The sequence below is a fragment of the Diabrotica virgifera genome, chromosome 7 (assembly GCF_917563875.1).
Source record: "Diabrotica virgifera virgifera chromosome 7, PGI_DIABVI_V3a".
Taxonomy (NCBI): Eukaryota; Metazoa; Arthropoda; class Insecta; order Coleoptera; family Chrysomelidae; genus Diabrotica; species Diabrotica virgifera.
The window spans coordinates 27,159,890-27,174,633 of record NC_065449.1 but is presented as its reverse complement, the minus strand read 5'-3'; the positions used below and the strand labels follow the sequence as shown (position 1 = coordinate 27,174,633).

The following is a 14,744-nucleotide window of genomic DNA, read 5'->3' as shown; positions in this document are numbered from 1 at the left end:
TGTCACCCAACTTTTACAAGTTAACAGAAAACTAATGAAAAAATTGTTTAAACAATTTTCCGGCCGCGGTAGCTCTTGGTATCTTTTGGATTTGTTATAAGGAACTTTTTTTTGAGTAAGTTTGTGCAAAAAATAAGAATCGGAATAATCTACCTAACGGGGTCGACGATACAGCCTGGACTACACACGGATTCAAAATAGAGAATAAAAAATGGCCTATACCTACCAATCGGGTTCTATTGTACCAAGTTTACTATTTTTTTATCTATGGTACCACATTAAAATAATCATGTTTATCTTATTTTCATTGCAAAATTATTCAAAACAAAGCAGCTAATGGGATGTATAAACCTTTTTTAAGTGGCCTTTTTATTGTCATTTTTTAAATTTATTTATTTAAAATATAATTTTACTAAATAAATGTGCAAGATAATAATATTCATAAAATGCAAGTTTCTACCAAAATATATAAATATAATATTAAGCTTCAAATCCGGTATACTGTCAATGTTAAAAATGGGCTGCAACGGTCTAGCGTTAGCAAATGGTAGTCCGCGAATTTATTCTCATTCGGCTACGCCCATTATTTTTTTTTACTTTAGTCGCAACGCAAAATACTTTTTGTTTATAACACTACCGTTTTAACAATTTTTAACATTTTTTCTTGCTAAAAACTTTGTTAAAAACTTTGACTTTTCTTATAACATATTGGTTAATTTCAGATCTTAGTGTTGTTAATTAACGTAACAGTGATTTTTTCAAAAAAGGGGCATTTTTTCAAAACAACCCTAATTTTCGTTTTCAGCACCATCAAAAATATAAAGTATTACAAGCTTTTTTTGGGGTGTGCTAGTGTGCCGCTCGTTTATAAAGTCACATAACATTTTTCCTATTGCATATTTTAAATTAAATTTTTTTGGAAAACTTCTTCATGAATTATATTTTATTTCTGTGTTAGTTAAAATTATAAACATAAAAGTTTGTCACTCAACTTTATTAAGTAAGCATGAAACTAACGAAATCTGACGACAAAATGTTTAAAAATTAACAACTTCTCTTTTAATGTGTTTAATCATTTTGGACAAATCTCATTGTTATCTAAATACTTCAAAGATAACACAGTAAAATTTTCAAAAGGAAATATTTACAGCGACCAAAAATACAGTGAGTTAAAATTGAAAAATCATCAAAATTGATTTATCGCATTTTGGCATAAAATTTGATTTTTGAACATGTTCCACTAATTCTAGAAAAAAATAAACTCCATATTTGGATTCGGAGACCTCGAAAACATAAGGAATGACGAAAATTTGTTATTCACTTTAAAGTTGATTTTTGTGGTCGGTATAACGTAATTTTAGGAGTTGCTGCCGGTCGCTAACCGCGCCCACTATTCAGTCAGTCGACTACGCCCGCTATTTTTTACTTTAGTCGGAACGCAAAATACTTTTTGTTTATAACACTACTGTTTAAACAATTTTTAACATTTTTTCTTGCTAAAAACTTTGTTAAAAACTTTGACTTTTCTTATAAAATATTTGTTAATTTCAGATTTTAGTGTTGTTAATTAACGTAACAGTGATTTTTTAAAAAAAAGGGGCTATCTCAGACCCCAAGGGTCGTACGACCTAAAATTTTTTTTTAGAAGTTGTGTATTTTAACCAGCTTTCTTTAATTTGATCTAATTTCTACGAAATTATTGTAATTGTTTATAAGCTTAAAAACTGCTATTTATTAACAAATAATTTTGTGTACGTATGTGTAATTTTTTTTTACTTTTTTTTTCATACGCTGTTAGTATACATCTTAACGAAGGAAATGAGCTCCGGATTATTGAGATACATTCAGCTATATTAACTGGACCAGCCTCAGAAATTAGCTCGTTTTTCAAAAAAATTTATAAACAAATTCAATTTTGCGAAAACTATTAAACAGATCTGGACCATTTTTTGCACACCAGTCAAACACCATAATGCCCTCACGTTTAGGTAAATTTAAACATATTCTAATAAACAATAAAATTGTTATTAACAATATTAAAAAACAATGATTTTGTCGTCTGCTTTGCAATAACTTTTTTGTTTATTAACCGATTTGCATTTAGCGTATCTCATTCGATGTATCTTTTTATTCTAAAAAAGTTACCTGTGAACGTCAAATCTCTAAATAAACAAGTTTCTAAGTTATGAGCACAAAACTAAGTTTGACGTTTTGATTGTTTATTTAAAAATTGTTCCACTAAAAAATTGATGAATCCCAAGATGGTAGCCCTTTTGTAATATCTCATACTACACATTTCAACTGTCAAACCTCGTCTTTTCAATTATGTCGAAAAACGGCTTATTTTTTACTAACTTGATTGGTCTATAGGCCATTATGGATGTAAGGCACGGAGATAAATATTTGACATATAAGTTGTAGAGTTTTTCCATCTACTTTGATATTTTATCTTTTCGTATAAACTGTTTCGATAACTGTATAAAAAAAACCGCCATGCTAAAATGCTCCGGTCAAACTGGATGCTACCTCCCAGGCTATAAGCTTTCATCTTATATTATATATTTCTTGCGTCTTAGATTACCTAAAATTATTAAAAAAGTGGTTTCGAGAAAAAAAAACAGTTTTATAACTTGTTTAAAAATTGTTATAAATAAATTGGCTCTTATGGAACATTTTTTTAAATTTAGCTTAATGCCTCGATAACTAAAGGCCATTTGGCATGGTACAGTTGATTTTGCAATCAGATACCTAGTGTAGTGTGTAGTGTGTATGTTGAATAAATGTCTTGTTACTTTGAAAATTCGACTTCATAGTCTTTACAAAGATACGTTAATTGCATCCGAACGTATGCGGTCCCTCCGGTGAGTACCGATCCCACAAGGATAGAAACTATTTTCACTTAGATATCAATTTTTAATAAATGAAAAATTTCCTACCCCTGATGAGATTCGAACTGACGACCCCTGAATCCAAATGTAGGCTCTCTTACCACTGAGCCACAAGGGGGGAGGGGGGTAGGTAAACTTTAAAATATAGCATCTTGGCATCATAATCTATCCTTATTCAGCTTGTGGGTATAAAATCGACTTTTTCAACAAAAGTCACCCACCTACCTATAAAGGGTACTTAATTTGTTAATTTGTCAGAACCTACTGAAACCTGGTATTAATAATTCCTTTGGCACAAATTTATAGTAAAGACTACAGTAGGTGCTATAAATTAAAATTTTTATAGTATATTTGTAAAATATTAGATATTTACCTCCTAAATGAAAGAAGCGGTTTAACGTTTTCAACTTTCAACCAACACATTTTGTTTACTTATTTTTAATGCTTTGTAGTAACAATAATACCATTTGTACTATCATTAATGAAATAATGGGGAGAAGGAAAATCGTAAGTGCTGGAATAAATCTTCATCTTTAATTCTACACAAAAACTATGTCATAAAGTTGTCAAACAAGTGTCAACACCTGTCACTTGGATGGTTAGTTACCTCCGTCAATATATCGTCGCCTTAGTATGTACTATAACTTGATAACTCCAAAATTGACGTTTTTGAGATAATAAACTAGTTCACAAAATGTATTTTATTTGGGTCCATATTGTGTAAAAACTTGATAACTCGCTCCAAGCGGGTTACGTATTTATTTATGATTGACGAAAGTTAATAAAACTCAAATGCTCCCAATATTCATTGCTAAAACTTGACAAGATAAGTTATCAAGTTATTGTATAATCGAAATAATCGTGAATACGACATACACTGAATGCTACAACTAGCTAACTCTAGTTATCTAGTTGTAGCACGTGTTTTTCTGAAACCAGTGAGCTTACCATGTAATTGCTCTCTGTTTATTCGGTTCATGTTAATGCAAAAATTCGAGAATTGTTAGCAGATCTGGCAACCCCCATGGCAGAGGTCTAATTTTCACCAAAATAATGCTTAAAATATTAGTTTTGTTAAAAAGTTCACTTAGATGCAACTTGGCACGACATGCGACATTATCAAATGTTAACATTATGGTAGTGCTAAAAGTTGATATCTTTAATTTTTCATGTTATTTTCTATATTGGAAAACAAATTTGCACCGTATTCCTAAATAGATCAGTAGCCAAAAAGTTAAGGAACAGTATTTTAGAGCTGCAGAGACAATTCCGTATTTAGCAACATTATGGTAGCAGCACAAATATCTTTAAATTCTTTAAACCCGTTTATCTCAGAACTACTAATTTCGAGTTATCAAGTTATAGTATTAAGGCGACGATATCATCTTATTTTTGTTCATTGTTCCCTGGTTTCCTTTGTGTCTGTACATCAAATTGTCTGCTAAGTTCGCTGATTTCCTTATGCTATTTTTGCGTTTCCTGTTTTTCTTTTATATATGTTGACCAAATAACTGAAGCGTTGTTCATGAGTCTTATCTTCGCCTTAGACTTTTATCTTACCCTTCCTCCCACTTCCATTGCATGCACCTTTCTTCTATTTCACTAAGCCCATTTTGCAGGTGTCAGACAGCTACGTTGGGGTTCCAGCTTCTTATTGTTATTGGTGTGTTATCTGCTTAGATGCTAAGACATGTCTCCGCTGGTCTTGAAGTCTGCTATGTATATGAATATGGTTTACATTAAGAGTGATAAGACAGCTCATTGTGGTAATCCTGCCTTTGGTATTCCAAATTTAGACAAGACTTGAAGCCCTAGGTGACGTATTAGTCTTAGATCTAAGTGTCTTAAAGTTCGTAGAAGTGGGAGATTCTGAAACCAAACGGAGCATCCGAGCATCTGGTAGTATTCCTAGCCTTTCAATCTCTTTTTTAGTCTTGAATTTCTGAGGAACGTTTTAATTTTTAATGGGAGTTGATACCACGATTTCTAATAGTCTCTTTCAACGAATTTTCTAGCTAGATCGTTTAAATTAAATTTTTTAGAAAAGGTAGTGCGACTTTGTTCCATGAACATTTTCTTGTATACAGTATTAGTGTGACCAACTCCAATTCAGTCGAATCCGGGACAATGCTGAAAAAAATACCTAAAATCCGGGACTTTTGAATGAAAATCGGGCCATTTGTTATTTTTTTTTAAATATAGGGCTCTAATATCATCATTTTATTGGATATTTAACATTTTTATGTTGACAATGATATTTTTGATGGGATTAAGCCACGATACTCAGAGAACCGTTCTCTGTGTACCGTGGATTAAGCCACAATTGGTTATAATGATAATTATATTTTTGTTAGTTTTTGACGTTTCGACTTCCAATCCAGAAACCATTCTCAAAAAAGGAGAAAAAATAGAAAATCAACTGATGTTGGATTTTCATCTCATCTTAATTTAAGTATCACACTTCACGTCACTGTTAGAGTTACTTTTTTTTTCAAAAATGGAAATTCTTCCAATATTTTATTGAAAGTGGAATATCGTTTTCTGTTTTTACTTTCTTGTGTTGGTTCCATATTCATATTAACAATAATAATATATTGGAATGAAAAAGTCAGGTCAAAAACAATAATTCCGAGATGGTCACTAATCGATTTTCGGATTCAAACTGATTACTGTACTGACACTGACAATAAAATAAATGTTTAGATAAAAAAATCATATTGCAACGCAGCAGATTTGAATTTGGCTCAAAGCGTGCAAGGGTTTGGAAATTAATCATATTTCGTCAATGAACTCAAGAGGTTTATCTACTTCAAGTGGTTGACAAAACTGAAGAAAAAGATGCATCAGCAATCATTACATTGTTCAATGCGGCATGCGTGCCTAGGCATGATTCATTGTGACATGAATTATTATTGTTTTTGAATGGTCTTTTCGGACGACGATAATTAAAACACACAAATAAAAAAAAATCCACAGTTTTCGTTTTCTTTCATAGAACTATTAAAATTTATACCAGGATAAAAAATTTTTTTTCGTCTCAACAATTTAACGAAAATATCGACTTTTATCAAAAAGTTGAAAATTCGGATAGCCCGGAAGCCTTGTCCGGGACGCCGGGACATAACTTCGTAATTCGGGCCATGTCCCGGATTTTTCGGGCTAGTTGGTCACACTATGTATACATAATAGACAATCTAGTTCGTAATAATTTTTTATCAAGTTTGGTATAAAAGGAACAAGCGGAAGTTAGTTTATCTAAAAAATACAGCAATATTTTCAGTATCAGTCTCTTAATATCAATCTTTAAACAATTGATAATAACATCATGCACTTAACAAAAGATATTTGGTGATCAAATTTGCAGTGAGATAAGCGTTTGCGGTTATTTTCAGGTGGCTCATCACTTATTATATCTGATGCTTCACAAATATGATCTTATCAATATTATTTCGAACTTGAATGATGCGTTCAAAATTATCGACGGCGTCTGTTACTAGAGTATGCTAGATTTTTCTTTGCTGCAATTAAATAACATTTAATTGGTGCCGAAACTTTTTACCGATACCCTTAAGGTTTTTAAAATTTTTACCCTGGCCAAGTAAAATAGTCTGAAATACCGGAAAAATATGTTCCCCTTTAATCAAAAATTGACCTGTCGCTTTGTTTTTTCAAAATTGCTATTGTAGTAGTTAGTTCCTGATAATACATGTATTTCAAACTTTGCCTGCAACATAATAAACTGCTCGTCAAAAGTTAGGGATATAGAAAATTCTGCTGATTTTCATAGTTGATTTTTTCGCGAACAGACGGATTCCGCAATTTTTTTTATTTTAGCCTTTTCTTTAGTATTTACACAGTTGTGCAAAGGTTTACTCAAACTTATTTTTTGTACTTATACCGGGTGGAAGAAAAAAATATGTTTTTCTTGTGTTAAGTTTGAGACACCCTGTAGGGAGAACGAGGTACAAATGTGAGTATACATCAGAATAATATTGTAGTCTTTTGTTTTGTGAACATGCTGTTGTTTGAATGTCCCTGATATCTTTAGAAACAAAAAAATAGACGGTTTTGTAATTTAACATGTGTTTTAACTGAAACAAAAGTTTGAGACACCTTGTAGGGAGAAAAAGGCACAAAGGTGAGTATACCCCGATATTATGTTGTAGTCTTATATTTTTTGAATATTAAATTTTTTTTAATTTCTCTGATTTAATTTAATATCAAAGAAACTAGACGGTATTACTCTTTAATATGTTTTTCTATGTTTCACATGTGTGATGTGACGCATGTCGTCAGTTAAAACACATATTAAAGAGTAATATCGTCTAGTTTCTTTGTTATTTAAGATATCAGAGAACTTAAAAAATAAAATATTCACATAATATGAGACTACAACATTATATCGAGGTATACTCACCTTTGTGCCTTTTCTCCCTACAAGGTGTCTCAAACTTTTGTTTCGGTTAAAACACATGTTAAATTACAAAACCGTAAATTTTTTATTTCTAAAGATATCAGGGACATTCAAAAAACAAAATGTTCACAAAACCTAAGACTACAATACGGTTTCGATATATACTCCCATTTGTACCTCGTCCTCCCTACAGGGCGTCTCAAACTTAACATAAGAAAAACATTTCTTTTCTTCCACCCGGTATAAGTAAAAAATAAAAAGTTTGAGTAAACCTTTACCTAACTTTGTAAATACTAAATAAAAGTCTAAAATAATAAAAAAAATAGCGGAATCCGTTAATCTGTTCACGAAAAAATCTACCCTAACTTTTGACGACCAGTTTATTATAACATGTCTGAATGATCATTATAACTATCAGATAAAATTAAATTACCTACTAGAAATATTTCGTTTTCAACGTAACAAAAAACCAACTATGTAATATGTTTCATTTTTAAAAACTTGTTATTTTGAAAACAACTTCATACATGAAAGTCGAAACGTTGATAAAATAATGTTAACTCTACAATTTTGGTTAATTAATTACCGTTATACAGGAGATATGATGCAAATATATGGAATAAATTCGTTATTTCAGAAACAGATGACTTAAAAAAATGTTAAAACTCGTCAATTTTAATTTTTAAATAGCCACCAATTGCTACAGATTTGTTGGACATGTGTTTTGACATAATCGACGATTTTTTAAAATACAAACCGAGATGACGGGACACCTCATTTGAAAAGTTTTCTAATCGGCTGTGCAACGATGTATTATTCGAATATTTTTTTCTATAGGGTAAACCAAAATTATGTACTTAGCTAAGTATAATGGAATTATAATAAATACCCACTCACTAAACTAAATTACGTTACGAAAGTAGTTACTGCCTATCTCTCTCATTGCATCAGCGCTGAAAGTCGTCAATTTTAATATTTCTTATAATTTTATTGTATAGGTATTATTAAACATTTATTCAGATAGGGAAGTATCATGTATCAGGGTGTCAGACAGGGATGTACACTATCTCCACAATTATTCAATATATATGGGGAGCATATTATCAGAAGAGCACTTAAAGGATGGGAAAAGGCCTCAATAAATTGTCATAAAATGAACAACCTACGTTTCGCAGATGACACAGCTCTTTTTGCAAATAATCAAGCAGAGCTGATTGATCTTATACGACTGGTTGAAAACGAAAGTCAAATATTTGGTCTGCAATTAAACATATCAAAGACAAAGATCATGATATGATCATGATTCGCAAATGACACAGCCTTTTTGCAAATAATCAAGCAGAGCTGATTGCTCTTATACGACTGGTTGAAAACGAAAGTCAAATATTTGGTCTGCAATTAAACATATCAAAGACAAAGATCATGATAGTGGACAGACTACATAACAATCATCCACACATAACCACAATTGACCGGTTTGAGGTTGTGACAGTTGTGAACTCATACTTATATCTGGGATCATTTTAATCACAAACACAGGGTCACTACAGGAAGAAATAAAACGTAGATGTGATCTAGCAAAAGTTGCCACAGCAAAAATGACCACAATATGACCACTATCAAATTTCAAGAGCGTTAAAGTTGAGGTTAATCAACTGCTTAATATTCCCAATACTGGCCTAGGGATGTGAATCTTGGACCCTGAGCAAAATCGGAAAGAAGAAAGATAGACGTCACTGAAATGTTCTGTTGGAGACGAATGCTACGAATTCCTTGGACCGACCATAGGACAAATAATTCAATTTTAAGAGAGCTAAAAGTTAGCCAACGACTCTTGAGTAAATTCCATCTCCAACAATTAAAATACTTTGGATATGTTATGAGAGCAAACACAGAAAACATGTACAGACTCATTATACAAGGAAAGGTGAAAGTCCGAAGATCAAGAGGAAGATCCCCAACAAGATGGATCGATCCTATTTCAGGGATATGCAAAAGACCTGTGCATGAGTTAAAAGAAATGACCAGAGACAGAAATCTTTGGAGACGGACAATACACGACATCTCGTCGACCACTACACTCCCTCCGAGGGGGGGGGGGTCAGCAGGATTGAAGAGAGAGAATCATTTATTATAAGTTAATTGCAATAATAAACCGATAGTTTTGGTTAATTTTGTTGAAATAAATATTCAAATAATTGCGTCGTTGAAAAGTGGATTAGGAGATCTTTCAAATGAGGTATCTCGTGACCTCGGTTTGAATTTTTTAAAAGAATTGTCGATTACGTAATTACTCCAACACTGATGAAATAATGTCAAACACATTGTTTAATATTAATAATGAAAATTGAGGTTTCCTAAGATTTTTTTAACGTCGTCCGTTTCTGAAATAATGAATTTATTCTATAGGTACTTTTGCATCATACTTTATATTAAATAGACAAGGTTATACATAACTGTAAATGTAAGGTCTATCTTTGCCATTTAGAACCAATTTTCCAATAATAATTTAAATATAAATAGATTTTTTTGTAAACGAAGAAAGAAATTTTGTAAATCTTCAAAGAAACATTCTCTATTAAATTTAGTACATTATTTATCGGACGAATATAAAAAGTCATCTCGTGCACATTCTTCAAAATGTTTAAATTCTTATCACACTCTCATTTCACTCATGGCAGCATGTGGAACTCTCATATTACATTTATCAGCATTGTTATGAGTTAAAAGTGGCTGGCTTTCTGGACTCCTAGCTCTAGGTGGAGGAGGAGGTTTGGGAACACCAAGTGGCATAGTAGCATTACCATTCGGTGGTTGCACCAAGCCCTGTTGCTGCATTTCCGCCATTGTGCATTGCGTGTTATTGATTAATGTTAGGTTTTTTGGCAGTGTGACACAACCCTGATGTTGATAATTGTATAGTGAGGTATTCTTAGGAAGCGTCATACAATTCTGTAGCATTATGTTAGGACTTGGTGGAGGCGCTTTGAGAATAGTGTTAGCGTTAGGAGCGCATCTTTGATGCATCTTGTTGATCTGATCTTGCTGCGCGTTGGTCAGAATTAACGCTGAAGTATCTTGCTCTACATCTACTATTACGTTCGTGTTTTGAGAGTAACCTAAATGGTGCTGGTGTTTGGAGATTGTCTCAAAAGCAGCTTGATTCCTGCTTTGCTGTTGCTGTAAATTCTTCACTTCCATTCTAGTTTTGTCCCGTTGGTAGTATACTCCAGCGAATATTAGAACATTTAAAATTAATAATGAGCAACCAATAGCTATAGTCACACTTAAAGCAGTGCTGTAAGCAGCATAACCTGCCGCTTCTAAACTGGCTAATGTGTCAGTCGAGTTGTTATGATTTTGAAAATTATGGTGATTGTAATTTCCAGAAGAAACGATATTAACGCAAGTTGTTACCATAGTTTCTATTGTAGTGGAAGCTTCTAAGGTTGTAAGACTAGAATTTGGTCTTCGTCTAATCAATTCCATGGTAGGATCGTAATAGCTTATTCTAGAAAGTGGATCAGGTCTAACTGCTCCTTCGTAAAGTTCAGCACTGTTATGGTTTCTAAATAAGTTATGTCTAGCAACTACGTCTTCCATACCGGCCCTGTGAAGTTCAGGAATCAGGCGCAACCAAACGCTGAGCTGATGTGCTCGGAAATGATTCTTCATTCTGGGTTTCATTCCTATAACAAATAAAATGACATGAGTCAATGCAATGCAAACCATATTACAATAACTATACTTAGTGGAGCCACTGAAGGCGGATATGAGCTATTACCTCCGATTTCGTTGAACCTCCATCGATTTGCATGAAAATTGGTGAGTGGTTAGAGGATATCTCAAGGAACAAAGGTGACATGGTGCCAACTTGCGCTTTTACCCTGGGGGTGGTTGCCACCCCTTCTCGGGGGTGAAAATTATTTTATTAAAAATAACCCCATAATTCGATAGAGGAACAAATTTTAAGTAAAATTTGTTATGTAAAGTTATTAAAATAAATCAAAACTTTTTAAGTTATTAAAGATCAAAGATTTTAATTTTTCTTGAGAAAAATGCATATTTTTTAACCAATTTTTCATCAATAAGTCAAAAAGGGTAAGTTTTTACAAAAAAGTTATTATTATCAAAATTGAAGCTAATAAAAAACGAAATAAATCTCTAACTAGAAAAACCTTTTAATGTTAACTAAAAGTGAGTTATAGGTAATTGAATGTATATTATTTTCGGCGAGTAAAAACTCTTAAGTATTCAAGCTGAAATAACGGGACATTGATGCATTTTATAACATAAACTTATAAAACATTTGTCAAAGTACTTAAAAATATCTATCAAATGAGCCCCTGAACATGTTAATAGCGTTAAAATTTATGCTCCAAAATTTTTACAAAATTTATCTTTTAAAAATTTTTCCTAAAAATGTTATTGCTTTTTTTTAATAACTCCGTTCGTGTTTACGATATTAGATTCATCTAAAAACTGATTGTAAGTTAATTCCAAGTGCTATTTAAGCACGTTGAACCTAATCTTTTAAACACCTTACTTTTTTAAAAATAAAAGGTTAAATGGCCCCGGTTGCATGGTTCCCACAGCAAAATTTAAGATTTAAACGTTTCTATCTTGGTTATTTTTTACCCTATAGAAATAGTAAAAGAGGTAAAATATTTGTCACAGAAAAACTAAAATTTGGTTTTATATAATTTTTTACGTATATTGAGTATTTTTGGAGTATTTTCAAAATAATATGAGAATTACAATAATTTTAAAATTATGATTTTTTCTATTATATCTTTTCTTCAAAAACATGCATTCTAAACCGGTCAAAATTATCGAAAACATTATATATATATATATAGTGGCTAAACACCCCTTTAGGGGTTACGCCGCTTACGCTCTCTAGATCTATGTTTTGAGGTAGATCAGTCCTCATGTTCGTTATTTAATTTTCTCTGTTATTTTTCTCCACTCTTTCCTGTCTCTGGTTTTCCCTTTCCAATGTCGTATGCCCGCATTGTTGATATCACTTACTACTTCTTGTAACCATGTAGATCTTGGTCTTCCACGTCTTCTTTTGCCAGCTGGTGTCCATTCCAATATTGAGTATATCGTCGTAGTTGATCGGGATCTCCATATGTGTCCTAGCCATTTTGCTCTTTGCTGTTTTATTTTACATACTATATCCTCCTCAATTTCTTCCAGTAACTCAAGGTTCGTTCTTTGTCTAAATTCATTGTCATTTATTTTTATTGGTCCTAATATTGCTCTTAGTATTTTTCTTTCTTGTATTCTAAGGTTTTCCTCTTGTTTTTTTGTCATGCTAAGAGTTTCGGCTGCATACATCATCGTCGGTCGAATTATTGTTTTGTATACTTTCATTTTTGATTTCTTACTCAATAACTTATTTTTAAGTAATTTTTTATTTGCATGGACATAGGCGTAACCAGGATGATCCTAAGGGGGGGGGGGGTTACAACTACCTAAAAGGGGGGGGTTACAACTACTGGAAGGTCTCTGAGGGCTATGGTGTTAAGCGTATAGAGCGCAAAGTACATCTCAATGGGGGGGGGGTTACAACCCCCAAAACCCCCCCCTGGTTACGCCTATGTGCATGGAAGCTCTTATTTGCTGTAATAATCCTTTCTTTGATTTCGGTTTCTCTTTCTCCATTGTTTGTTATTAATATTCCTAAATATTTAAATTTTTCGACTTCTTCAAAAGTGTATTCTCCTACTCTAACCTTTCTGTTTTCAAAGTTTTTGTCAAATCTCATTATTTTGGTTTTCTCTTGGTTTATTTTTAATCCAATTACTTTTCCTTCTGTTACCATTTCGTTTAACATTCGTTCCATTGTTTTTCTATTTTTTGTTATTAGCACAATATCATCAGCGTATGCTATTATTTGTCCTTCTCTCGTTCGGAGGGTGCCTTTGTTGATCTTCCTGACGACGTATTCTAGGGCAAGATTAAACAGAGTTGCTGATAATGAATCTCCTTGTCTCACCCCTTTATTGATGACAAATTCTTCTGTGTCGCCTACTTGAGTTTTTATACTAACTACAGTTCTACTCATTGTCATTTGTATTAATCTTCTTAATTTATGTTGTATTCCCATTTCTTTCAGAGCTACCATTAGTTTTGATCTATTTATTGTATCAAATGCTTGTCGAAAATCTATAAAAAGCAGTTCAATTTCTATTTTATATCCATGAGCTTTTTCCATAATTTGTTTAACTGTATGTATGGCATCTGTTGTAGACTTTCCCTTAACAAATCCGCATTGATAGTGTCCTATGATATTCGTGGTAGCTTCGGTCAGTCTTCGTTGTATTAAGGCGGACATGATTTTATATGCTGTGTTTAATAGCGTCAGTCCTCTGTAGTTTTTACACATCTGTTGATCTCCTTTTTTATGAATCGTGATAATTTGTCCTTTGTACCATTCTTCCGGCATTTTTTCTTCGTCCCATATGTCTTTTATTAAATTGTATAATCTATCTTTTAATTCTTCACCACCATATTTTATAAGCTCCATATTGATACAGTCCGATCCTGAGGCTTTACCATTACGGCTGCTATTAATAATTTCCTCAACTTCCTCTTTTGTTGGTATTTGTAGCTGGTTTCCTAACATCATTGTCTCTTCTCCTCTGTTTTCATTTAGGTCTTGATCTTGTTGTTCTGTTAATAATTCTTTAAAATAGTTAGTCCAAATTTCTTTATACTCTTCATCGTTTTCTGATACTTTTCCATTTTTATCTTTTATGCTTTTTATCTTTCCTTTAAACGTTTTGTTCTGCTCACTAATTTTCTTATAGAATTCTTTTGTGTTTCTGTTCTTACTCTCTTTTTCTATTTCTTTTATCTTATCATCCAACCACTCACGTCTAATTTTCCTTATTTTTTTCTTACATGCATGCCTTATTATATTGTATTCTTCCCTATAATCCTGTCTATTTGTTCTTATCCACATTTGTCTCATTTCTACCTTCTTTTTTAACATTTTATGGCATTCTTCATTATACCATTCTTGTCTTTTTTTGTTTCTTTTTATCCCTACGTGTACTTCCGCTGTTTCATTTATACATTTTTTTATATTTCTCCATTCTGTTTCTATATCCTTTGTAGGTTTAGATTGTTCCTTCAGTTTTTTGTTCATGTCATCAGCATATTTAATCCTTATGTCTGGAGTATTCAGTTTTTCTACGTGCCATTTATTTTTTGTTGTCGTGTTTTTTAGTGTTCTTTTGACTTTTTGTCTTACTTTTGCAGTCACCATAAAATGGTCTGTGTCTGCATGTGCACCTCTGTAGGACCTCACGTCTGTTACCGATGTTTGCTTCCTTCTTGTAATCAGAATATGGTCTATTTGTGACCATGTTTTTTGGTCTGGGGAAATCCACGTCACTTTATGGTATTTGGGATGTTCGAATTTTGTACTA

General features: G+C 32.4%; 1 protein-coding gene across 1 annotated transcript in view; it reads right to left on the bottom strand.

Annotated features, from left to right (window-relative positions):
- Positions 1–1,826: 1,826 nt before the first annotated feature.
- Positions 1,827–14,744, bottom strand: part of LOC114329334 (neuroligin-4, Y-linked-like) — a 470,481-nt gene continuing 457,563 nt past the window's right edge. The window contains exon 8 of the mRNA XM_050656283.1: positions 1,827–10,991. Within this exon, the coding sequence (XP_050512240.1) occupies positions 9,958–10,991 (1,034 nt within the window). The 3' untranslated portion in view covers positions 1,827–9,957. The remainder of the gene's footprint in view (positions 10,992–14,744) is intronic.